The sequence below is a fragment of the Parasteatoda tepidariorum genome, chromosome 6, assembly GCF_043381705.1.
Source record: "Parasteatoda tepidariorum isolate YZ-2023 chromosome 6, CAS_Ptep_4.0, whole genome shotgun sequence".
In the NCBI taxonomy this organism is placed as follows: Eukaryota; Metazoa; Arthropoda; class Arachnida; order Araneae; family Theridiidae; genus Parasteatoda; species Parasteatoda tepidariorum.
The window spans coordinates 81,028,849-81,054,348 of NC_092209.1; the positions used below are offsets into that span (position 1 = coordinate 81,028,849).

At 28.9% G+C, this 25,500-nt stretch overlaps 1 protein-coding gene across 1 annotated transcript in view; it reads right to left on the minus strand.

Annotated features, from left to right (window-relative positions):
• The window catches only part of LOC107449250 (synaptojanin), a gene marked incomplete at its 5' end in the record, with an annotated part of 44,624 nt that overhangs the window by 7,181 nt on the left and 11,943 nt on the right, over window positions 1-25,500 (minus strand). Inside the window, 15 exon segments of the mRNA XM_043052725.2 lie at window positions 5,070-5,148; window positions 5,230-5,424; window positions 6,171-6,237; window positions 6,326-6,473; window positions 8,300-8,458; window positions 8,551-8,743; window positions 11,036-11,176; window positions 11,851-11,956; window positions 14,050-14,232; window positions 16,504-16,660; window positions 18,775-18,927; window positions 20,014-20,095; window positions 21,636-21,805; window positions 23,967-24,063; window positions 24,700-24,761. Coding sequence (XP_042908659.1) covers window positions 5,070-5,148; window positions 5,230-5,424; window positions 6,171-6,237; window positions 6,326-6,473; window positions 8,300-8,458; window positions 8,551-8,743; window positions 11,036-11,176; window positions 11,851-11,956; window positions 14,050-14,232; window positions 16,504-16,660; window positions 18,775-18,927; window positions 20,014-20,095; window positions 21,636-21,805; window positions 23,967-24,063; window positions 24,700-24,761 — 1,992 coding nt within the window.

Sequence of the window (25,500 nt, forward strand, 5' to 3'; positions counted from 1 at the left end):
AAAAAAAAAAAAAAAAAAAAAAAAAAAAAAAAAAAAAAAAAAAAAAAAAAAAAAAAAAGTTGCATTTTCTAGTCGATCAGTATTAAAAAAAATCATTTTTATATAAATTTTTAACTTCTGTTCTTGATAACAATCATACCTAGTTTCTCCCCCTAATGATATTATTTTAATAAGAATTTACTTTTTTTTTTGTTATTAATCAGTTGTTGTATGTAATGAATTTTATTTTAATACACAAAAAATACATAGGCAAATTTTTGATCTACTTATCAGATTTAAAGCTGCAACCCAAGTTGTTAGATGAATAGGCACTAGAAATTTTAGTCAATTAGTGCAAATGATATTTTAAATAACTAGACACAAAAAAAAAAAAAAACTTTCTCTTATTAAACATTACACCCCTTTCATATTTAGAGATTTACCACCTATATATATACAGTAGAGAACCGATTATCCGGAACGATCAGGACTATCGCTATTCAGGATAACTGATTTTTCCGGTTTTCTGAATCGCTACAAAAAGCCGTTTTTTTAGTGTTAAACCCAACTAAAAAAAAAAAAATATTTGAAAATAATCTTAAAAATAAGAAAAAACGATGAGGTAATACACTAATGATTATTTCTGAAATGATGGTAAGGTAAACATCTTTCAAAAAAGAAAGAAAAATCCTAAAATCCTATGAGGAAAAAAAAATTTTTTTTTTTAAAAATTGCGGGAAAATTTATCGAATTTCGTTCCGGTTTTTTGGTTTTTCGGTTTTCTGATTTCCGGATAACGGGTTCTGTACTGTATATATAATATGTAGTTAGCCACAATCTGTCTTAATATTTTCATTTAGATTAAAAGTTCAATCATCTTCATAGTATTACTTTTTGCAATATTCTATCATATCTTTGAAATATTTACTGAAATAGGAAAAAAAAATTATAAGAAAACATAATACATCGTAAACAGAAAACAAGTATCATCAAAATAAATTAAACCATTACTTAAAGTAAATAGACATTTAAAATTGCTTTTATTCTGTAATAAGTTAAATATATGTAACAGTAATATAGGAAATATATGTACTGTAATGTAACGGACAAGAGAAAATAATTTGCCACTGAAAACTTTTAGTAAGTTTATCTCAGAAAAATATTTTTACAGCAAAAATGCCGAACTTCTTTCTTCTTAGATAATAAAAAGTCTGAACGATGAATCGTTAATGAGGGGTCCCTCAGTTACAAATGTTTGAGATTTTTAGTAATATTTATGTTTAATCATTATTAATTACAATAAAAATATGATATAAGCATTTTAAAACGACTAAGATTTGTGGTGTATCAAAACTTGGTGAATGTTCCTAGATAATATAATTATTTTCATGACTTAAAAATAATAATAATGATAATCGTGACAAGGAAACAAATTGAAAATAGAGTGGAATACAATATTATTATTTAAGTTTTTAAAAATTGAAGGCTTTTAGTGAAAACTAGGAATTTTTATTTTAAACAAAATTTATGCAAAACTAAAATCATTAAAGGAAAAAAAAATGTTTCTTTTTATAAGAAGGAAATTTGTCACACAGGTGTAAGAGTAGCATGCCACTTTTTTTTCTTAGTAAAGAAAATTCACAAAAAATCAGTGATGTTTAAGGAAACCCTAGTAAAAGAAACCAAAATGACACAGAAAATAAATAAATTTACTATATTTTGTAGCATAGGAGCCACAACAGGATTCTCGCGGCACTTAATATGAGGCATATTTTAGGGTTTAGCAAATGCTCAGTTAGATTATCTTGAAAGGGAAAAAAAATTTTAAGTGAAAGAAAAGTTCTTTAAAAAAATTTGCTCTCATTCAGATTCTTATGTATGAAAGATACCTGGTGTGCATAACCTTGGGGTCAAGTGCCTATGACTGGCTAATGATGAATAGAGGTATAAAATGACAAAAATAGAAAAGGGTTCTCTAAGAAGAGTGCAATTTAATAAGAAAATTTTTGTTCAGCAATAATCGTAGGAACGTTCATTTTAAAAGGGAACGTTCGACTGAGGAAAAGGGAAAAATTTAGAAAAGGGTACCGTTTTTCATTTAGCTTATTTTTTTATTTAATACACATATCGGATTTCACTTGAATAAAATCATGCTAGGCCGTGATAACCAGGTTGGTAATGCACTGGGCCCATGTCCAAGAGTTCATGGGTTCGATTCCTGCCCATGTAGTAAATGGTGACTGATGCACATCAGTAAACCTGTCGAGTCGCAAAGTCCTCCATGTTCCCATAACAAATCAATACCTCTGGGGATAGTGATCTAGGAGTTAACTTGTCTTCTGGATTAGTTCAAAATTACAAGGCTACGGAGTTGAACATTAGTAGTCATAAACCCAAAATTGGGTCGACTGTTTAACGACAGATAAAATAAAATCATGCTGGTTTTATATTGATCAGTGTGATTTTTCTCATTTTTTTCTACTCAAAAAAATTAAAGAAAAATTCAAATGATTTTTATAAAATTGCACATTAGTTTAAATATTTAAGTTCTAAACAAAAAATTGGAATACCAGGACAACGAAGAACCCTGCACTAGTTAACATGTTTGGCAAATAGCAGTTAGCATATCTAAGGTCAACCCTTTGAACTATTTAAATTGGTTTTAAATACCTGAAAATCCCTTCATTAGAACAAAAGTTATTGTACCTTACAACTTGAGTTAATTGTTATTTTCATAAAGAAATTCATATTAATAATAAATTTTATGGAGACTTATTTGTAGGATAATTTCATAGGATAAGTTTCTCTGTATCATTTTCAACCTAAGAAGTGAGTTTTTTATTCACAATACAAGCCTCGCGAAAAATTGGTAAATTATATGTATATGTTTACCTCCTTATTGTTATAATCCAAAGCTTCTATGGCATCTTTTCCAGTTTCAAAACAGACTAAAATATCAAACTGAAAGATTCTGAAAAATGCCAGAAGGAAGTTAGATATATATAATCAGGGAGATGGTATTAAAAAAAAAGTAATGATTAAAAACTAANCTGCTAAAGAAAGAACGTTACCCCCTTTTCCCCCCGCCTCCTAAATATTACATGGCATGGGGAAGAACGAATGTTTTGTTTCTCAAGGACGTGTATCCTTTTAGACCTATTCAAATTTTCCATTTTGACTCCCCCTCCACCTTAACGCTTACCCCGTTTACCCTTTTTCACAGTATTTCTTCTTTCAATAAGAAGGTTCCAGGAAATGCCTCTTTTACTAGCCACCTGCATGGGAGAGGAGGGGGGGGGGAGGGGACTCAGTTGCAGTCTTTCGAAAACAAATCTCTCTCTTTTTCCTACATTCCTAGGGAGGAGCGTCACTCAATGATCTTGGTAGATCTTCACTTCCCCTTTCTGGTGATTTATGGGTTCGATGCATAAATCAGAGGTTCAGTGCAATCTAGAAAAAGAGAAAATGTGTCAAAAGACCNTTTTTTTTTTTTTTTTTTTTTTTAAAGGAAAGGGGAAGATGGAGAGATGTTTGTTTATTTTGAGTGTTAAAAAGTGTCTGGGAAATCGACCCTTCCGGGAAAGGGATGTCCGGATATGGGACGTTACACTGTATTATTTCATATTTTTAGATAATGAAGACTTTTAGTGAAAACTAGGAAATTTTATTTTTAAACATTTTTTTTGCAAAACCAAAATCATTAGAGGAAAAAAAGATTTTTTATAAGAAGGAAATTCGTCGCACAGATGTAAGAGTAGCATGCCACCCTTATTTCTTAATGAAGAAAATTCACAAAAAAATAAAATTCAGTGAAGTTTAAGGAGACTCTCGTAAAAGAAACCAAAATGACACATAAAATAAATAAATTTACTATATTTTCTAGCATAGGAGCCGCAACAGGATTCTCGCGGCACTATATATCAGGCATATTTTAAGGTTCAGCAAATGCTTAGTTAGATTATTTTGTTAGGGAAAAGAAATAAATTGTTAAGTGAAAGAAAAGTTCTTAAAAAAGTTTGCTCTTATTTAGATTCTTATGTATGAAAGATACCTGGTGTGCATGACCTTGGGGTCAAGAGCCTATGACTGGCTAATGATGAAAAGAGGTGTAAAATGACAAAATTAGAAAAGGGTTCTCTAAGAAGAGTTCAGTTCAAAAAGAAAATTTTTGTTCAGCAATAATTCATTAAAATATGGGAAAAATCATAGGAACGTTCGACTTTTAAAAGGGAACGTTCAACTGAAAAAAAGGGAAAAATTGAGAAAAGGGTACCGTTTCTCATTTAAATTATTTTTTATTTGTTACATGTATCTGATTTCATTTGAATAAAATAATGCTAGGCCGGGATAACCTGGCTGGTACGGCACTGGGCCCATGTCCAAGAGTTCGTGAGTTCGATTCCTGCCCGCCGAAGACTCCCCGTGTAGTAAATGGTGACTGATGCACATCATTAAACCTGTCGAGTCGCAAAGTCCTCCATGTTCCCATAACAAATCAATATCTCTGGCTAGAGTGATCCAGGAGTTTACTTGTCTTCTGGATTGGTTCAAAATTACAAGGCTACGGAGTTGAACATTAGTAGTCATAAACCCAAAATTAGGTCGACTGTTCAACAACGGATAAAATAAAATCATGCTGGTTTTATATTGATCAGTGTAATTTTTCTCATATTTTTCTACTGAAAACAATTAAAGAAAAATTCAAATGATTTTTATAAAATTGCATATTAGTTTAAATATTTAAGTTCTGAACAAAAAATTGGAATATCAGGACAACTAAGAACCCTGCACTAGTTAACATGTTTGGCAAATAGCAGTTAGCATATCTAAGGTCAACCCTTTGAACTATTTAAATTGGTTTTAAATACCTGAAAATCCCTTCATTAGAACAAAAGTTATTGTACCTTACAACTTGAGTTAATTGTTATTTTCATAAAGAAATTCATATTAATAATAAATTTTATGGAGACTTATTTGTAGGATAATTTCATAGGATAAGTTTCTCTGTATCATTTTCAACCTAAGAAGTGAGTTTTTTATTCACAATACAAGCCTCGCGAAAAATTGGTAAATTATATGTATATGTTTACCTCCTTATTGTTATAATCCAAAGCTTCTATGGCATCTTTTCCAGTTTCAAAACAGACTAAAATATCAAACTGAAAGATTCTGAAAAATGCCAGAAGGAAGTTATATATATATATAATCAGGGAGTCGGTGTTAAAAAAAAAGTAATGATTAAAAACTAACCTTATAGATGCATTCTTCTCTTTAAATAGTCTTTCTAACAGCTGGTATTTAAATTCATCTGTAGCGTTGCAGTTTTCAATATGAATGATAACAGTGCCGTCAGGAGGTCCAGACTCTAATAAAGACTGAAAGACTTCAAGTCGTTTGGGGCCATTTATAACCGCAACATTAATATCCACATAAGCAATAACAGGCCTGCAAGATAATTTTAAAACGTACAGTTTTAAACTTATAATTCTATAACAGAATCAATGGAAATGACTTAAATATTTGCAATTATAACCTTTTGCATGGCATTTAAGTCAAAATAGTTTTTTTTTTCTCTACAAACAACTTTGAATATTCAAATTGACCAACAGATTGATTAGAAAAATAACCAAAATAATAAGGCAAACACTGTTTGAGGTCGTGATAAGAGGAAAATTATTTGATTATAATTTAATTCTCTATATGTGCGTCTCTTATTAATCTTGACATTAATAAATTAGTGAATATTAAGATCAAAAATTAATAAACTAACCTATGGTCTGATGTTTTCTCTACAAACAACTTTGAATATTGAAATTAACCAACAGATTGATTAGAAAAATAACTAAAATAATAAGGCAAACACTGTTTGAGGTCTTGATAAGAGGACAATTATTTGATTATAATTTAATTCTCTATATGCACGTCTCTTATTAATCTTGACGTTAATTAATTAGTGAATATTAAAATCGAAAATTAATAAACTAATCTATGGTCTGATGTTTTCTCAACAAATAACTTTGAATATTAAAATAGACAAACAGATTGATTAAAAAAATAACAAGGCAGACACTATTTGAGGTCTTGATAAAAGGGAAATAATTTGATTATAATTTAATTCGCTATTTGCGTCTCTTATTAATCTTAACATTAATTAATTAGTGAATATTAAGATTGATAATGAATAAACCAACCGATGGTCTGATGTTTTGAGCTCTGCACGTCCATAAAATGAAATTCGCCCCAGATCCTCATCATTTTCTAGGAAAAAAAAACAAAAAAATAATCTGTATCAAACAATGAAATATCAAAATTTATAAGACTAAATATCACTTTCACACTATATTACCGTAAGGCAGGGTGCTTTTCTTATAAAGAACACGATCTGTATATGCTGGAATGCGGTTCTTCTCACTAGTATCATAATCATCACTAAAAACGTCATACTTGTAGGTGCAGGGAAAGTTTATTGGACCTTCAGTAAAACCTTCGAATGCCTATTTCATAAATAAATAAAAAAATACAGCAAATAAAGATATTTCATTGATGCATAAATTGAAAAGTACACATTTTAAAAACTATTATTTTAATTTAGTCCTTAAACAGAAAAATTGGTGACCATCAACTTTGCTAAAGATAACTGCCATTAAAATTCTGTTTTTAAATAAACCTATCTTATAATGAGCTGCTGCCCATTGTGAATGCTTAGCAACAAAGTTATCATTGGAGTTTAATCAATATAAAATACTAAGCATCTCATATAAAGATAAAATACTGAGCTAACCATCTCAAAAGAGAATTTATTTTTTGGTGAAAAACATTTTATAGTTAAAATATTTTAAAATTCAAATTAGGTTAACAGAATGTAATAATTCTAGATGTAACTACATGGCTCATATAATAGCAGCATAATATGTAGACATCCGAAAGTGGATTAATAATTTACTTTCCTTATACACCAAAGATCGTAAAACAAATGTCATGCATCTAATTGTTACATTTTTGTTTATTTTCATTGGTTCCAAAAAACGTGGAGCCTTACGACCCTCTGGCTCTCAAATGCTGTTGTAGGAATGCTTTTTTTAAAATTTATTGAAATAGAATAACATAATATGAGCAAAGAGTCAGGGTAATATCATTTGTATTGGTAGCCTTACATATATGACCTAATATATATGTGATATACATATATATGTGTGTGTGTGAGATCAGGGGTCTGTCCAGACATTTTGTGAAGAGTCCGTTTTTGTAAAATTGTGAAACAATTACTCGTAATTTGTGAAGATAAAATTAACATTAAGTCGCATTCTTTCAACCAGGGTCTGCTTCTGTAAATTTGTGCAAATAGGTTCCGTTATTGCAAAAAAAAATTTTTCAAGGAATTTTTAAATTGTAAAGATGTACAAGATTATGCTTAAAACTGTAAAATTATGATTAAAAAAATTAAATTTTAAAAGATAAACAGCAATTGCAGCTACTAAATTAGCGATGCAACATATAAATATTTGGTATTTAGCCTATACTGCTGAAAGCAGAATATTCATTTCGGACGAATAAAGGAAGACTCTGCCGAAGGAAGTGTCTGCCGAAAATAAAATTTAGTTCGTTTACATATGTCTTTCTCCCCCCCTTCCTGGAAAGGGTTTATTTGATTAACAGAACAATAATGAAGATAATTAAATTTGTGAAGAGTCCGATTAAAAGATAAATTATCTTCTGAAGGGTCCGTTTTTTAGTTAAAATATTTTGTGAAGGGTCCGTTTTTATGAAAAGATATTTTGTGAAGGGTCAGTTAATGAAACCAAATTTCTTCTAAACAGACCCCTGGATATATATATATATCACAATAAAGACAAAAAAGAAAAGAGAGATTAACGGAGAAAATTAAGAAAAATATTAATAAGTTTTATTTATTGCATGTAAGCTGTAAGTACATAGAACCCATAAAATAAGTTAAAAATATAAACATGGAAAAATATACTTTTTGATGTCTTTGTATTTTTAACTTCAAATATATATTCATAGAAAAGATATAAATAAATTAATCAATGTATTCTCAATTCTTTACAATAGATCTCAGGCACAGGCAGAAAAAAAGTAAGTGCTGAAAGCATCAGAAGACAAAGGAAAAAAAATCCTTATTTTCCTAATTTTCAGAATTAGGGAAATGAAACTTAATACACTGGTTATCATAAATTAAGGAAAAGAATATAGAATGTGTCTCTTAAGAGAATTAATACTTGACGGACTTATCTTTCTCGAAATAGAATGGAAAGAACAGTNCCAGTGTATATAAAATAATTTACCATTTCAAATCATTTACCTGCCTAGCTTGCTGAGCACTTTTTAATTGATCTGCAGCAAGTAGAGCAGCATAATTTCCTGCTTTTGCAAGTTTTCTTACTTCATCATTAGGTAAATCAATCCTATAATTGAAATCTCCACACCAAAATATATAATGATGAGAGTCTAAATTACGGCCCTGTGGAAAAAAAAATAACATATCAATAATTAACATAACACAATGAAGCATAATAATGAAAATATTAACATAACAATGAAAAGTGTAATTACCATTGGGAATGATAGCTTTTTTGAAATTTCTTGATAATCTGCATTACGCTCAAATATTTGTGAGTGTCCAGCTGCCAAATGAGCACAAACAAAACACATGGATGTGTTATAGACAGACATGCGAATGCCTACTCCCCCTTTGTTCCCAGTGGTCCCACCAAGTCCAGTTTTCACTGCATCAATGCAAACATCCCTATTAAATGAAAACATATTTTTTATAAATGTTCAGGTTACATATTTTTTCAGTGTCTAGCTGTTGCCTGCACGGAAGTACTTTGATCTCCATTTTAACTATTTTCAAGAGATGTCCATAATATTGTCGAAGTTCTTTATGTATTGAATTCTAGTAATAATTGAAAATTTGTCCGGCGACCATTAAATCGCACAAACCACCATAAGTATGAGTTCGGGATGCTTCAGCATAATAGGCAGCAGAAGTATTAAAATTAATTCTGCCAAGACTCCTGTATTCTACAACTATCTTCTGTTTACCCGTACATTCTAAAATTTCTCCATATTTGTTGAAGAAATTTTAAAAAACAATATTGGAGATAAAATATCTGCTGATGGCAAAAATACTTCTCTTATTCCTCAATAGATGGTGCTATTGCCAGTACTGCAGAATGTTGAGTGTTTGAAGGTTAAGTAATAATAAATAATGGTTTTAAAATCTTATTTAGATTAAGATTTATAAATATATTTTTTACTCTGCTAACTGTAAGTGCTGACACAATTTCCAATTTTGACTTTTATGATTATGCATGATGTATCAAAACTTTACTCGTAAATTCCATATCTGTATTGTGATAAGACAAACTCACCCCAATACTCCATTATGTACTACTTCCTCACCCATTACTCAAACAATAACTTGAGTAACGAATAAAATCAATATGCTATTGCTGAATAAAAGCAATAATAATATAACTGGTTGTGGTATAACTGGATGTGGTACCATAGCACCATTTATGTTTAAAATTTCTACAGGATCAAAAATAAATCTAAATAATTAATTTGTAATTAAGTTTTATTTCCATAAAAATAAAAAATTGTTCAAAATAAATACTTTATGTATAACATACTAATTAAATAATTACTTAGGACGATAAATGAATATAAAATGAATATATAATGATATAAATGCTAATAAAATGAATCTTAATAAATAGTTAACCTATAACTATTTCTTTAATATTACTTAAAAATTATTATTTAAAAGAATCTAAGAAAATGAATAATAACTATAGTGTTGTCAATAGATAGAAAGTTAATTTATCACATTTAAATGTTAGATTAACGTCTGATAGAATTATTGAAAAAGTACATTCATTCCTAAAACACATTTATTTAGCTCAATTAAAACATTACATAAAACAGACAAAGTCTTCTTAGTTTATAGAGTTCAAATATAAAAATGAATTCTATACAACAAATATGTAATAGTTCCTTTGGTCTAGAATATTCTCTAGGGAATCTTTTTGTACCATGATCTTTATAATTGTGCGTTTAAGTGTATGGTATATTGATGAGTAATTTATTTTTTCGTAATGGTTTTGCACAATTTTAATGCTTTGGTATTTATATTATTTATTTTTTACAACTAAAGTAGTCTCGATTATCCGAGTTTCCACTATAACCGAGCTATCAAATATTTCAAGGATTTTTTTTTGTTCTAGTTAGTTTTTAATTTTAAAAATGACAGCCAAAAAAATTCCAAATTTTATTTTCCAAAAAATTAGGAAAATAACATGACAGACAACACCAGATTACCAATGAAATGATCGTTAATATCATCAATAATGAAAATTAATCTAGCAAAGGTTATGAAGACAGTGATGATGAAAATCAACATATAATAATCTCTCATACAGATGGACTAAAAGCTATCGAAAGTGCTATTGAATATATAGAACAACAAGAAGAGGTGACACCAGCCTTCCTGTTGTCTCTAAAAAAATGGCGAAACATTGTTGGAGAAAAGTACCAAAGTAGTGTAAAACAAAAAACGATTGGGGACTTTTCTAAGTAAAAACTCTTTAATTCTCGTAAAGTATGCTCTTTCAGTGTTTTTAAGTAGGATTTTTTATTTATAATAAGAATTGTATGTGATGTACTAGTATAAGTTTTGTATTTGTTAAATATATTACATTTATACCTATTCTTTTTCTTTTCTTTTTTATACTCTTTGCTTTAATTGAGTTTTTCGGTTATCCGAGTTAGTCACGGTTCCCATTAACTCAGATAGTCGGGTCTCTACTGTACTTTAATATATAATATTAAAATGAAAAATTTATTAGTTATTGTGTTTTTCTCATAACACCAGAACTATTTGCAATAGTGTCTTGAAATCAAGGCAGTGGTGAAAGGCACAATTTTAAATTGTGATTGGAAATGACAATAGCTGGTTTAGAAAAATTGCTTTTGCCTCTTGTGGGCAAAATAAATAATAATTTACGCTACAAATTATAAGAAAAAACACTGTTACCTTATGAATGGTGCATGCTTTGGTAATGCAAACACGAAAAGACAGACTCCAACAAGTTGAGTAGATGTTATGTAAATATATTTATTGTTTCTCGATATAGTTTTCTGCAATTCTGTCATCCATTCTCTTTGTTTCTCAGAACTGAAATCAAGAATTTGCAAAATGAAAGAAAAAAATGAGTACTTAATTGAAACATATTAATGTACTTAATTCATATGAATGGATTTAATTAAAACATATAAAATTTTCTGCAAATATAAATTTATTTTGATTTTATAGTATATTAAAAGACAAACATGACAAATAAAAAAAATGATCAAAAGATTGGAAAAAAGGGTAATGTAGAAATAATGTATAAAATAAATATAACTTCAAGACCAAATATACATATCAAAAATAATTTTATCGATATTCTAGGGATAATCTAAACATGTTTAAAATTCTAAGTATGATTGCGTCAGATCTGAAATAAACAATTCGATTATTGTTTCTTAGAACCTGAAATAACTAATTGATTGCTTGATTAAAAATTTCATTCACTTTGAAAATACACAAATTAAAAGTAACAGTCGCCTATTTTCAAGACTTGTCAGACGTGAATGAGAAAAAACAAAAGTGATTTGAAATGAAGTTTTGAATCAAGTAATCTTACAGCTTCAGTTCCGTGGGAATATTTAAAAGGATGGCGCCAAACTTTGCTTGACAGGGGGTCCAGTCTCCCCTAACAGGGGCTTGAACAGATTAATTCAAAAAATTATACATATTCGAAATATCTAACAAATACATATTCTTAAGTTAAAAATTTTTTTACTCACCTTGCAGAAACAATGTTGCTAGCATTTAAGTCAACAATTTCTTCAAACCCAATTGCATAGATATCAACAGCACTATTTTCTTCACTTGCTGTTACATCTATTAAACCTAAAACATCAATCAGCTTTATTAGTTTACACAAAATTTAATTTATATTTATTAAAAACAGTGTTGAAATAAATTATCATTGATCACCAATTAATTGTGTTAGGATAATTGAAAGAACCACCTTAAAAAAAAAAAAGATAAGAATCAATGCTGTAAATTATGAAAATTAAAAATATCTAGTCTTTGTTAAATGTTACTTTTTTTATATGTAAATATTTTTTAAGAAACTCATTCTTCATATTTTGATAAGAAAACTGGTTTTGAATTTGCAAGACTTGGGAGTACATCTTCATCTGTGAAAAGTAGTCTCTAAAATTTGAAGCACATAAATGACAAAATTTTAAGCAAAATTCCTGAATACTGTCAGTATTTGAGTATAAAATACAGAACCTCATTAACACAAAGCCAGCACAACTATCATAATTATTTCATGCTAACTAAATTTTGTTTTATCCGATTCATAATGAAAACAATTTATTTTGTATTATAAATGCATGTTATGTACTTCATTAATGTATGAAACAATTCTATTATGAGTTAAACAAATTAAAATAAGCTTTAAAATTATAACTACTTTATTAAACTATTTTTATTTTTCGATCTGCTACTTCTAACAAAGGAAGAAAACAGAAATAGCATTCCTCAAAATGAATGATTGGGATTTTATTCATTATTCATTACAATAACTCAGTCAGGTATTATACTATAACATACTATACTACCATACCTAATTATTTATTATTTGTGCTATTTCCTTGCATGTTAAACGATAATCAGCTGGATAATTTCATTTTAAACATGCAAAATACAACGATCATTGAATGCTGACTCACTGGACCCAAATATGCATATCATGTAAATCAATCTCACGTAAAGCGGTTTCGCGTTAGTGAGGTTCAACTATATGAAAAATTCATCAGAATCAAATATATATTATTTCAGATAAAAAAAAATTATGCACGTTCTGATGAGTTCATATAATTTAATCAATAAAGTATATTTTATTAAAAAAAATGTTGTAGAAAAATCTTTGATTACCCATTTAAATTATTCCATTTCATTTTCCTTTACCTTTGGACAACAAATTTTTACATTTGTTAAAAAATTTGTATATGAATAAATGTGCATGCTTATTATAATAAGTAAAAAATAATATTAAATTGTAAGCCCAAATTTTTTTTTTAAGTATAGTTACGACAACACTTTATAAATACAGTAGAAAGTACTGTATCCAGAACTGTCTTAAATTTAGCAAGATCGGAAAATAAGATTTTTCTGAAAAATAGCTCTTTTTAAAGTAACTAAAGATCGAAACATATGTAACTCAATAAGAAAATAATAATAAATGGAAATAAATGATCGTTAATATATATCAATTTCAATACAAAGACGTTTTGCGATTAGTTAAATGAAATTTAATTAACTATAGAGTTTTTAATATAATAGTATAAATGTCACGAATAAAATGTAAACAAGAAATTTTAGAAAAAAGCAGAAACGAAGTTAAGCTTCCTATTCCATAAAAAAAGACATGCTTTCTTTCTCTTCTTTATTATCTGATGAGAAGAAGTATTAGTGCTGATATTCAGATAAAATGACATTAAAAACAAGCTTCAATTGGAAATGAAAATCAGACAGATTTAACTAAAAGAAAGAAAAACTATTGCCAAACCAGGAGTAGAGTATTTATTATTTGTATTATATTTTTAATGAAAATACTTATAATTTAGATCAATTCAAAGCCTATCAGCAGAAGTTACTTTCAAACATTATTCAGCTGCATTAATATTTCTATCCTATTTCTCTTACTTAAGTTTGTTCTTCTTGAACTGCTCTTGTCTATTAAAGCATTATAAATATTGAACTATCCTAAATACAACAAGGGATACTAAAAAAAAAATAATGAAAACTTTAGAACAAGCTATATACGTTTAAAAAAAAGCTTTTCTTTTGTTTTTTGAAAAAGGAAAAGATATTTGTTTATTGATTATTAAAAAGTGTCCGGAAAATAAATGCTTCCAGAAAATGGATGTGCAAATATAGGACTTTCTACTGCATTTCATATATTTAAAAAAATATTAAAACAGTATTACTTGATTTTGAAGACAACTTCGGGCAATCTAAGAGCCATTCCGTCATAGATTGATGTTTAAATACTATGCTTGTAAAATGTTGCCCACCATTGACATTCCAAGTAGCAACGCCAAGTTTAATTCTAAACGGTGATGTAAATTCAACTCTTTTTTCATAAAATGTTCTTAAAAATCCAGGCGGAACTAAAAGACAAATTAGCAACATATAATTAATTTTGCATTTGGCTACCTAGCACAAGATACAACAAAAATAAAAGTACAATATAACTACAATAAAATACCAAAAATAAAAGTACAACAGAAAATGAAAATATTCCAAAGTTAAAATTCGAATTCAATTTTGCTAAGAAAATAAATTTGGAGATATAAATAAAAAATGTACCCTAATATACTTTTGCACTCCATTGAGTGAGAACTGATAGTGGAAGTAAACATAGCAGTTAGCAGCTTATTGCTTAACTATATCAGCTGGTTTTTCGCTGAGTCAGCAGTTCTATTCTTGCTTACCATTGGTCAGATTACAGCTGCTTGTCATAAGTTAGTCAACAATCAGACAAAGGTAATGCCAAGTGTAGCTTTGTTTACTTTCGCTATCAATTCCAGCTGAATAAAGTGTAAGTACAAAATCGTGGCAGTTGTTAAAGAGTAAATTTTGTATGCAAACTCTAATTGTACAGTGTGGCTTTGAGGAGAAATCCTCCAGACTAGCCTGGGGCTCTCTGCTACTATGGTAACAAGTGGGAGCAGGTCTCTAATGGGGGTGAAATGGAGGAACGAAGGTGTCGATTGGTTTACTCACGCTGAACCTATGCCAAGATTTGTAAGTGGTATAAGTATTATAGGGGTATACAGTATTTTTACTACAATGCAAGAATCTCGCATATTTTTTTCTTTTTTCACATTAAAAAATTATTACCCCGAGAAATCCGTGCATTCTAGAAATCAATTTCAAAACTCGTGAATTTCTCGCATTTTGGAAAAAGCTCCGCATTACGCCATTTAGAATAAAATCCTTTCACTTTTCTTCCTGGATCTTTCATTATTTTCAACATCTGCCCGGTTATCTAGCTTCCCTATTTACCAGTATTGCTCAGAACCTTTTCGAACAACAGAACACTACCCCTCCGAACCACGGAACTCCTTTCAGAACACATTTCTCTGCAACCACGTGTTTAACGAAAATAAGGTTTCTTCATGCAAGATGTTCAAATTTTTTATGCACTAATGCAAGATGGACAAATATCTTGTAAAGGCAAAATCTTCTATGATGATGCAGCAAAAATGTTCAATGATTTAAAAAATAGAAGACGTTAAAAATGTATTATAATTAAAGAAATGATTTTTTTTTAAGTCTGTGTTTTTTTTTTAGTTTTTAGAAATCTCACTTAACTTTTTGAAATCTCACCCTGTTTTTGAGAAAGGGTGAGAAATTCTCACTCATTTTTTTTCTATGATGAAAACACTGGTATAAGTGGTATAGTAAGTATTTTCAATTTTCTTTTAACATTTGAAACGTAAACTTGATAGATCTGCAGATCATTGATGATGTGAGGGGCCTTTCAAAAGATGAAGAGCATTCTGGTGTATCAGCAGGACAACAAAACAAGCAGAAAAGCAATCATATTGAAACAATTATATTGTAGAACTCTGAACAATATCTTATCTTTTCTGGAATTTTAGCATAAGTGTTGACGATGAGACAGGGTTGACACTCAAATCTGAAAGAAAAAAATTTCCTGTGTTTTCCTTTTGCATATTATACACAATATATTAAGAGGAAAAACACAAAGTCACCATGATCTTGTATGAACTGTATTGGGCTAACTACACTAGCTATAATTGCTGGAAAAATTTTAGAGAAAAAATAATGCTATAGTAAATGAGCTAGTTTAATGTAGTTGAAATGTCATCCTTAAATAAGTCATTGATTGCACTTTGAATGGTTACCATTTTTTAAAAGACGAAAATAAGAAACAAAATTGCCTGTATTTTCTCAGTTTCTACAGAAAAACTCAAATTTCTCTACATTTTTCCCTTTTACTTAAGGTGACTTTTAAATTCCTTGTATTTTCCAGGTTTTTCCTATTCTCCCTGTGGAGTGGCAACCCTGTGAGGGATTCTTCATTCTTTCTAACTTTAGAAAAACCATAGAATCAAAGAAAGTTAGATGTCAAAATTAACTGTAGGACTATATTTAGTTTCAAAGGTTCTTATAAATATATAAAAAAAACAGTGTGCATGTATGTATGATCAATATGTAATCATACATTTTTCTACCACACGAGCAATGAAATTTTTTTTAATTGAGCGTATTGAAACATTTACAGCCTGAAACCTCTCTACCTCATTTTCTTTTCCTGTGATATAGGCAGGTTAGATATGCTGTGTTAAGTATTTTCAAATATAAGTTAGCAATACAAATATATATATATATATATATATATATATACTTACAGTTAAGCATGCTTGGTGGAAGAACCATTCGTGCTCTTTCTGCTATATCATTATAGAGTAAGTTGCCAAGTAAAAGCAGATCAATCGCTTCTTGTTTACTGCTGTCAAGAAGATTGTTTTGTATTGTTCTTACTACGGAGCGAGAGCCATCTTTAAGCTTAAAACAGATAAGTGAGATCATCAAGAGACAGAAGAAAAAAAGAAGAGAAATATACTATGCAATGTAATACAAAAAATATAATGAAATTTATTAATTCAATCAATAGTAATTAGCTAAGAATGACCAAAGGTTGAACACGTCTAGTTTCTCAAATCAAATGCTCCTCCTAGGAAGTTGAATCACCGAAAAAAAGCACCAGAAAAAAGCCCCCATAAAAAGCATAGGAATAGAAAAAAAGTGCTGGAAAAGTAGCACCAAAAGGAAAATCCATGTAATACCACAAAAAAAAAACAGAATATTAAGTTTTGACAGGGAGAAGTTTAAAAAAGTAAGCCAACTGCTTAAAGACATATTAATTTAATGACTGATTAATAGTCATGACATAACCTTACAATCGATGTACGTGTATTTTTAGATTTTTGATTCAAAGTAATGAAAGTGATAAGTGTGAACTAGTAATAAAATTGATTATTTAAACTATTGTTGCTTTTAAAAAGAGCATAGTACTAAAATCAAACCGGAAATGATTTTAGCCTAAAAATGCAGTCTGACATAAATAATCTTAATATTTTTTTATTTTAATTAATGCTTAAGTCTATTAAGTATTAATTTATAATTAACAAGTGACCTTGAAAACAATTGTTTCAATTACAAGTATATTTTAAATATTTTTTTTTAGAAAAAAAAATAATAAGTGATAAATGTGAACTAGAAATAAAATTGATTATTTAAACTATTGTTGCTTTTAAAAAGAGCATAGTACTAAAATCAAAATGGAAATGATTTTAACCTAAAAATACAGTCCAAAATAAATAACCTTAATATTATTTACTTTAATTAATGCTTAAGTCAAATAAGTATTAATTTATAATTAACAAGTGAACTTTGAAAACAAATTTTTGAATAACAAGTATATTTTAAATATTTCTTTCTGATAAAAAAAAAATTTTTTTTTTAGATGTCAAGTTTTATTTTTACTTTATAAACTAAGCTTTCCAAATTAATATTAAATGTGAGCTGAGAAGCAATAATAGCATAAAATAAAAAAATCTATAATATAAATAATAATATAAATATAATAATAATATAAATATAATAATAAATAATATAAATACAATAAAATATATACAATAATATATAAATAAGTACAATAAAAATATAAATACAATAAAAAAAATTCTTTCTCATAAATTTTCCATAGTACATACAAGTATTAATTGAAATTATTTATGAAAGTATGTAAAAAGATTACAAAGAAATTCGACACTTAGAAAAAATAAATCTAATTAAGTAAATCTAATTAATCCTAGAAACTGATTTTCAGGTGATTTTTTCAGTTTTTATTTTATTTTTAGGTGCTCTGTTTTCCTGTGCTTCCTTTCCAGTGCTTTCTTTTCTGATGCTCTTTTTTCCATTTATCTTTTAAAATATACTCATAAAACTCTTTTGGCCTCGTGGGCAAGGTGGCTAATCAACACTACTCTTTCCTTCGGCTTTACATAACAAGTATATTTTCATTTTTACTTTTTATCTTTAAAATTTTTTAGTGTTAGAGTATAATTCAACGACATTATACCTTAAAAAAAATTGTGTAAAAGAAAAACTTGACAACCCTAATTTGAGAGAAAACTATATAACTTCTTAAACTGTTGTAGACATCCTATCAGAAATTAAATGCAATAAAATTATCTGATTTGTAATCTAGTAAATTAATTTTGCAAGTCTGCCTTTTCTTAGATCTTTCAAAACTAATTTCTATTTTATATAATTTGAGCAATGCTAAAAATTTCTTTTCATGTAAGTTACACAAGACTGACGATTTTTCACAAACTTAAAAGCTGGCAAAACGTGCAATACTAAAATTACCTCTTAAAAATTTTGTCAAAATAACATGTAGACAATCTCTTGTATTCTGTGTTCTAAAAGATATTGAAATAACCATTAGTTTATTTGCGAAAATTAAATGAACATATCTGAAATAATATTTTCCACTTTTTCCATCGGCTTACTTCTGTTTCATGGTCAAGAAGAGAGATATGGAAAAAACTATAAAAGAATAAAGTTAAAAAATAAAAATTGCATTTTCACACAGAAAATTAAAATAAACATACTTTGGACCTGCCTTCCAAAGCGCCTGTCCCAGCATACATTTTTGAAACTTGATCACCATTTTGAATCCACATTTGTTTGAATACTTCACTAAATCGAGAAAGAATTTGTGGCTGATCACCAATCGATAGGTGGTGCAGTTGATGCTGTAATATCTTAAAAGTAAAAGAATAAAAATCAAATATGACATATTTATAACTGAATAACTTAACAAAATAGTTAAAACAAAATTATAAATAGAGCAACAAAAAAAAAAAAAGTATTATTAGTATGGTAGAGTCCCGATCATTCAATTTTCTGCTTTAACCCAGATATAAAATATTTTAATAATTTTCTTGTTCCAGTTTGTTTTTTATTTTTATAACTACCGCCGAAAAAAATTCTGAATTTCATCTTACAAACACACAGGAAAATGAAATCTAACAACTTGATCTGATGAAATTAATGTTAATAACGTCAATAAAGAAAATGAATCTAGCAAAGATTATGAAGACAGTGCTGATGAAAATCAACATATAAAAATCTCTCATACAGATGGAGTAAAAGCTATAGAAAGTGCTATTAAATATATAGAACAACAAGAAGAGGCGACACCAGCATTCCTGTTATCCCTAAAAAAAATGGCAAAATATTGCTGCAGAAAAGCACCAAAGTAATGTAAAACAAAAAACGATTAAGAACATTAAATAAAAACTCTTTCATTCTCGTAAAGTATGCTTTTTAAGTGACTTTTTTATTCAAGCAGACAGCGCAATGTGGGCCAATGCCTTCCTCTGCAGATTTATCCAGAAGGACTTCTGATTTATCTTTGATCTCCAATTCTTTTCATTAATTGCAAAAAAATCAGATTCCACCAAATCAGCTAAATTGAATAATTCTCTTTTATTTCTTTATACTTCAACTGTTGATGCTTTAGTTCTATTTGTAAATCCTCTCTTTAGTGCAAGAACTGTGTTCATTTCCCTCCAGTTGAATTGAAAATAATATCTAGATTATGAAAAAAATTAACTAACTCGATCTTAAATATAAATATATTAAGTTTATTACATTTATTATTAAAAAAAAATTATTTTTTAAATTATTTATGGTAAACTGCTTGTTTGGATACTTCTGATATTTTAAAATAAAAATTATTAATCTTTAGTTTATACAAGTTATAAAATTCATCACACAATTGCAATTAAATGTTATCATAATTTTCAAGTGATTAGCATTATCATTCTTATCTGAATAAAACTTACCTCTAACCCAATATAAGTCTGAACATTATTTGTTCGGTCTAGACAATCTAAACAATTAGTACGGAATGTTCCTTTCTGGAGACTACAAAAGAAAAATGTCAGAAAAATAAATTTAGTAATTATAGACAAATAAAAAGTTTTGACTAAAATATATTTCATATGAACTATTTTCACTTTTAGAGTTCCTTTAAATATGCATAAACATGAATGGGCATGCCTCATTAACATCATCAAATAAAATTTATTGAGAGAGGAGACTATTCTTAATGCCACCATTTTCAAATTGCTTACGAAAATACTAAAATAATGTTGATATACAGGGTGGTTTGAATTAAAGAAAATCGAATCACTGAAAATTGGACCACTTTGAAATGGTCATAAAAGGAAAACTACAGGACCAAATGTTATCGAACTTAGTAATAGTTTATGGATGGTGTCAAGGATGGTTGGTCATTGGATGGATGGTCACTAGGGAGTGCTGCAGGCTTTATAATGCCTATACTTTCGGGTTACTGTTTCTGGTGTATTTTGAGGCCATTAGGCTTGCAACGTTTTCATTTAACTGCATTAAACTATGTTAAGATCTCACTCCACAAAACAATAACATGTCTTCAAATCAAATTGAAAATCGATAAGTGACCACTACTGCATCAGGTGACAACTTTGTAGAGACAAGAGACAGAAGAGATTGCAATTGCTTTAACTTATCAATTTCAACTGGCGATAAGTTGATTGCAAGTTAGTAAGTTAGATAAGAAATTTATTAAACAAGAACACAGTAAAAGAGGGAGGGTTAAAGAAAAATGGTAAAATCTAGAAAATACGTTTAAAAACAAATAAGAAAAATGTAAGAATTTTAAAAAAAAAGGGGGGGAATAAGTAGTCAGTGAAGCTTGCCCATATTTGAAGGCGTTTCAGTTTCCTTAAAATCTTTAATCCACACATGATTGCTTGTTTACAAAATTTTTCCAAATGATTTAAAACTAAGGGCTGAAAGGGGTCTTAGGGTCTTTAAAAACGTTACCTAAACAAGCATTACAACCTTAGAGACTATAAAATAATTGTTTTACTATCTTAGACTTAGAGGTTGGGTAGCTCTAACGAACAGGGTACATCGACCAGAGGTCTATTGTACCCAAACCCTAAATCATGATTAGTATGAAAGCCCTATAGCTGAAATAAAATTCAGCAAACATCTTACAGGAACATCTTGCAGTTCCCAGGCATTGACGCAATGCTGCCCTAAATGCTCAAATCTTTGAGCAGAATAGACCTCACAATCACAGAGTATGCGTCGTGATGTCTCTTCTTCAAGATGATAACCTCGACAAAGAGAATCAAAATACTATCAAAAACCTTTTTCAGCAGCAGATACTGTTTGTTGTAGTAAGTATTGGCATCCACTGTCTAAGAATAAGTAAGCTGTTACTGATAAAACAATTCTAGTATTTCTAACTTTTAGGACAAAAAAAGTCCCATAGCAGATNCCTCTGCAGAGGATCAAAATTGCGATGGTATGTTTTCGGATCATCCTCAGGGATGTTTCCTCAGACTGTCTCGCCAATATCTCACTGTGCAACATAAATAAAGTACCTATCTTTAGAAAAAAAATAATTAATTACTTTTGAGCTCCCTCTGAATCTTTGTAGAAAAAGCTAAAACTTTCAAGCTGATGAGCTATTTTCTTTCCCAGAATATTTATATTTTCATATCGTCCTCCACGACATTCAGCATGATAATCAAAAGCAATGTAGGGAATGTTTTTACAATAGCGTGAGACTTTGTGGTGACTCTAAAAGTGAAGAAAAAAATTATTTACAGTTTCAGGAAGCACTAGAATTGTGTAAATGAATTAGAATAATAAGAAAACATATGAAATTGATAAAGAAATTTGCATGCTTTGTTATGGTAAGACATATGTGGATAACACAAGAGTTAGTGAGCCAAATCAAGGGAAATATTTTACAAAAATACTTTTAAGTACAACAAAATTTATGATAGCAAATATTCAAAGTCACCAGTTAATGGGCATCGTAATTTGGTAGGTCAAAAATGCAATAACAACTTTGCACTTGTAGAAGATTTATTGCGGGATATAAACCCTTCTAATCGCAATCCTGATCAGAAAATAAACTCTCATGCTGTTTATGAGGTTGAGAAATGTTTTCGGAAAATAAATCGTAGGAATGAGAATAATAAATACCACTCATAAGGTAAGACAATTTTTAGTTCTGGGAGAGTTCTATAAGGGGTAAAAAGCTGTAATTTCACTTTCAAGAGCATCCCAGAAATGTTACATGAAATTCGGGTCAGGAGATCTGGCCGGCCATTTTTCCCTCTGGATATCCAGCTCCTGGAGAGGGCCAAAGAAAAATTCAGGAAATCGTTCTCCAACAAAAATCAGGACATTTTTGGAACAATGCAGGTACAGCTCATGAATCAACCACCACCCTGAATAACTTTTGATCTAATGATCAGATCTTCATGCTCTAAAACACAATTTTAAATAGTTTGAGAGAGTGACTTTAATTATACTAATTAAGTAGTGCAGACAATATTTTTTTTAATTACAAAATCAGATACAATCTGTATTATATCTGAATTAACATATATTTTTTGACGGATTTGGATTTCTGACTCTCAAAATAGCGTGACTAGCCACAATTTGAGAAATATGGTCCAAATAGTTTAGTCAGGAGAGCGGTCCAAAGTTTGAACCCCTTAATGTTAATCTTACTTCTTGTGTATTTCGCCATATTTTAAGAACGCTTCTAGCACGCAAGAGAAGTAAAATTTTCTTTTGGGCAAAAAATTTGACAATAGTCCTCAGGATTAGCCAAAACTTGGGAGATTTTTCAGCTCGATTTTGGTGGGTGGAAAATGTAACCTGAAATCGTGAATCTCCGGCAAAATGCAGAAGAGCTGCAGATGACATTGCAAGTTTCCTCCCCATCGAATCAGAGTATGCACATGCGGATTTGCAACACATAAAATGATTTTATCAAACAAGTAAACCTGGCTTTTTCCTATGCTACGGATTGGTGGTACAGAGAAATAGATTGTGAGAGAACGAATATTAAAAACATTGAATGGAATAATGTGAAAATCCCAGCTTTTGCGTAATTCACGGTGAAAATTTACAAGGTAAAGAAAAAAAAACTCTTATTTTGGAATTAGGAAAAATAAGCACATTTTAAAATCTCCTGATGAAAAAGCACCTTTAAAAACACTATGCACCCTGATAAAGTAAATTACATATTTTTAATTTCAAAATTACATTGTTTAGAAAGGAAAGTTTCAACTATTCTATTATAATTTCATTAATGGAGTATAACTCATAAGAGTTATACTCCATTAATGAAATTACATATTTTTAATTTCAAAATTACATTGTTTAGAAAGGAAAGTTTCAACTATTCTATTATAATTTCATTAATGGAGTATAACTCATAAGAGTTTGAGTTTTTTTTTTACTTTTCAATTTCAACTCAGTCTACCACTTTCGACTACAAAATTTGGTATTAGAGATAAATATAGTTAAGTGGTATGTTTTAAGAAAGAAGGAAAAATTAGAAACTTGGAGTTTTAACAAGAGCAAACAGATCAATATGATGGATCAGATATCAAACAATTCATGTAAATCAACGTGAAAGAACTATAGGCAGTGAGCCACTCAAAGAGCATATTTAATCAAGTATTAATGATGAAGTGGACAATATTAAAACTCCATAATTAATCACTCATTAAAATTGTAAAAAAGGCATTCATCGAATTTGAACATACATTCTACTTAAAATTTCAATGCATGATTTTAATTAAAGAAATAGAATACATTAGAAAAAAGAAGTAGTTCAAATTTTCATATAAACTTTGAAAAAAATACATATTAAAGTGGAAAAAGCATTTGAAAAAATATAATGTAAAAATAGAAAATTTGTAATAAAATGACATACTTGAAACATTTTACTTAGCATTGCTTCACCTTCTTTTGAGCCAAGTAAATTAAGTATAACTTGATCACCATAGCGGTTTAAGATTTGTGTTAAATGCCTAGAAACAAAAGTGAATAACAATGTTAGAACAGTTAAATAAGCTTAAATATAGATTTGCTATTTGGTAGTGACAATTTTGTCGGTAAGTTTTTTATTTTGGGCGTGGTTCAATATCCGTGTTTTAGAAATCGGGCACAGCTCAAACAGCATGTTTAACAAAATTAACACAACTCAAACTGTGTGTTTAACAAAATGAACACAGCTGAAATTAAGTGTGTTTAATAAAATGGACACAGCTCAAACTGCATGTTTAAGAAAATTAACAAAGCTCAAACTGCGTGTTTAACAAAATGAACACAGCTTAAACTGCATGCTAAATTATGATTATTCCAAATCTTGAAAGTTAAAATTTTGATAAGGTAAATTCCCAACACAGGGCAAATAGAAGTAATTCAAATTACTTTCGCTAAATGGGTGTTCAGACAGGACCACTAAAAAAGTTCACGACAACCAAATGTCCATTACATCCGAAGTACACTATACCGGGTTTTGACAGTAATTATTTTGAAACTTATTAAAAAGTAAAAAACTGAAAGGTAATCTCTTTTGGCAAGTCGAAAATTAAAAACCTATAAAAAAATTTTACTGATGAAGTTTCATAAAATTCAGGATATGAGTGTAAGTATAGAAAAACCTGTCAAATGATGGAGCTGCTGCTTCACTTCCTCTAGATAGTTTCACTTTGTGAGATCCAACCTACAAAATAATAATAAATATCAGAATCAAATTGGTTACACGCCTCTAAAACACTATTATTTTAAAACTTTAATATAGCACACAAAGCAGTTTCAAAACACTGGTCGTTTTAATGCTTTTTATATTTTGGGTACAGTAGAGTGTTGAGTATTTGAGATTTTTGCAAAAGGAAGAGTATTAGAGATTTTTTCTTAAACAGAAACAAGATATTCTTCACATTTTGTTCTCATTTTTCATGGGATGACTCAAATTCTGAAATAAACAGGATAATTTTATATGTTTAAACACTACACAATTCAATAATAATTATATATATAGGGCAATTCCACGAAAGTGTCAACTTTTAAGTGAAATTTTTTTTTTTATGAATTGCATATTTTAATTTTAAAAATATGTTCAAAAATAGCCAAAGTCTACATATTATTGTTTAATTTTTGATAATTTTAAGTTTTTTGAATCTGGCAGCATTCTAAAGTAATCACATGGCTGACAAGTGAATTCTTCACATTTGTGCTCAAATTGTTTTCTTGAAAAATACTTATAAAATAAAAGAAATGTATCTTTCTTTTGCAATATTTTGATAAAAATATGCATATAGTACAAAATTTAAACATTTAAAACATAGCCTTTAAGTCATTTTAAGTTTAATATATTAAATAAAAGTAACTTTTTTTTGTGTCATTCCGTCACATGTTTTAGTATATTTTTTTAAATAGCAACTGCGTTTTTGAATGAAAAT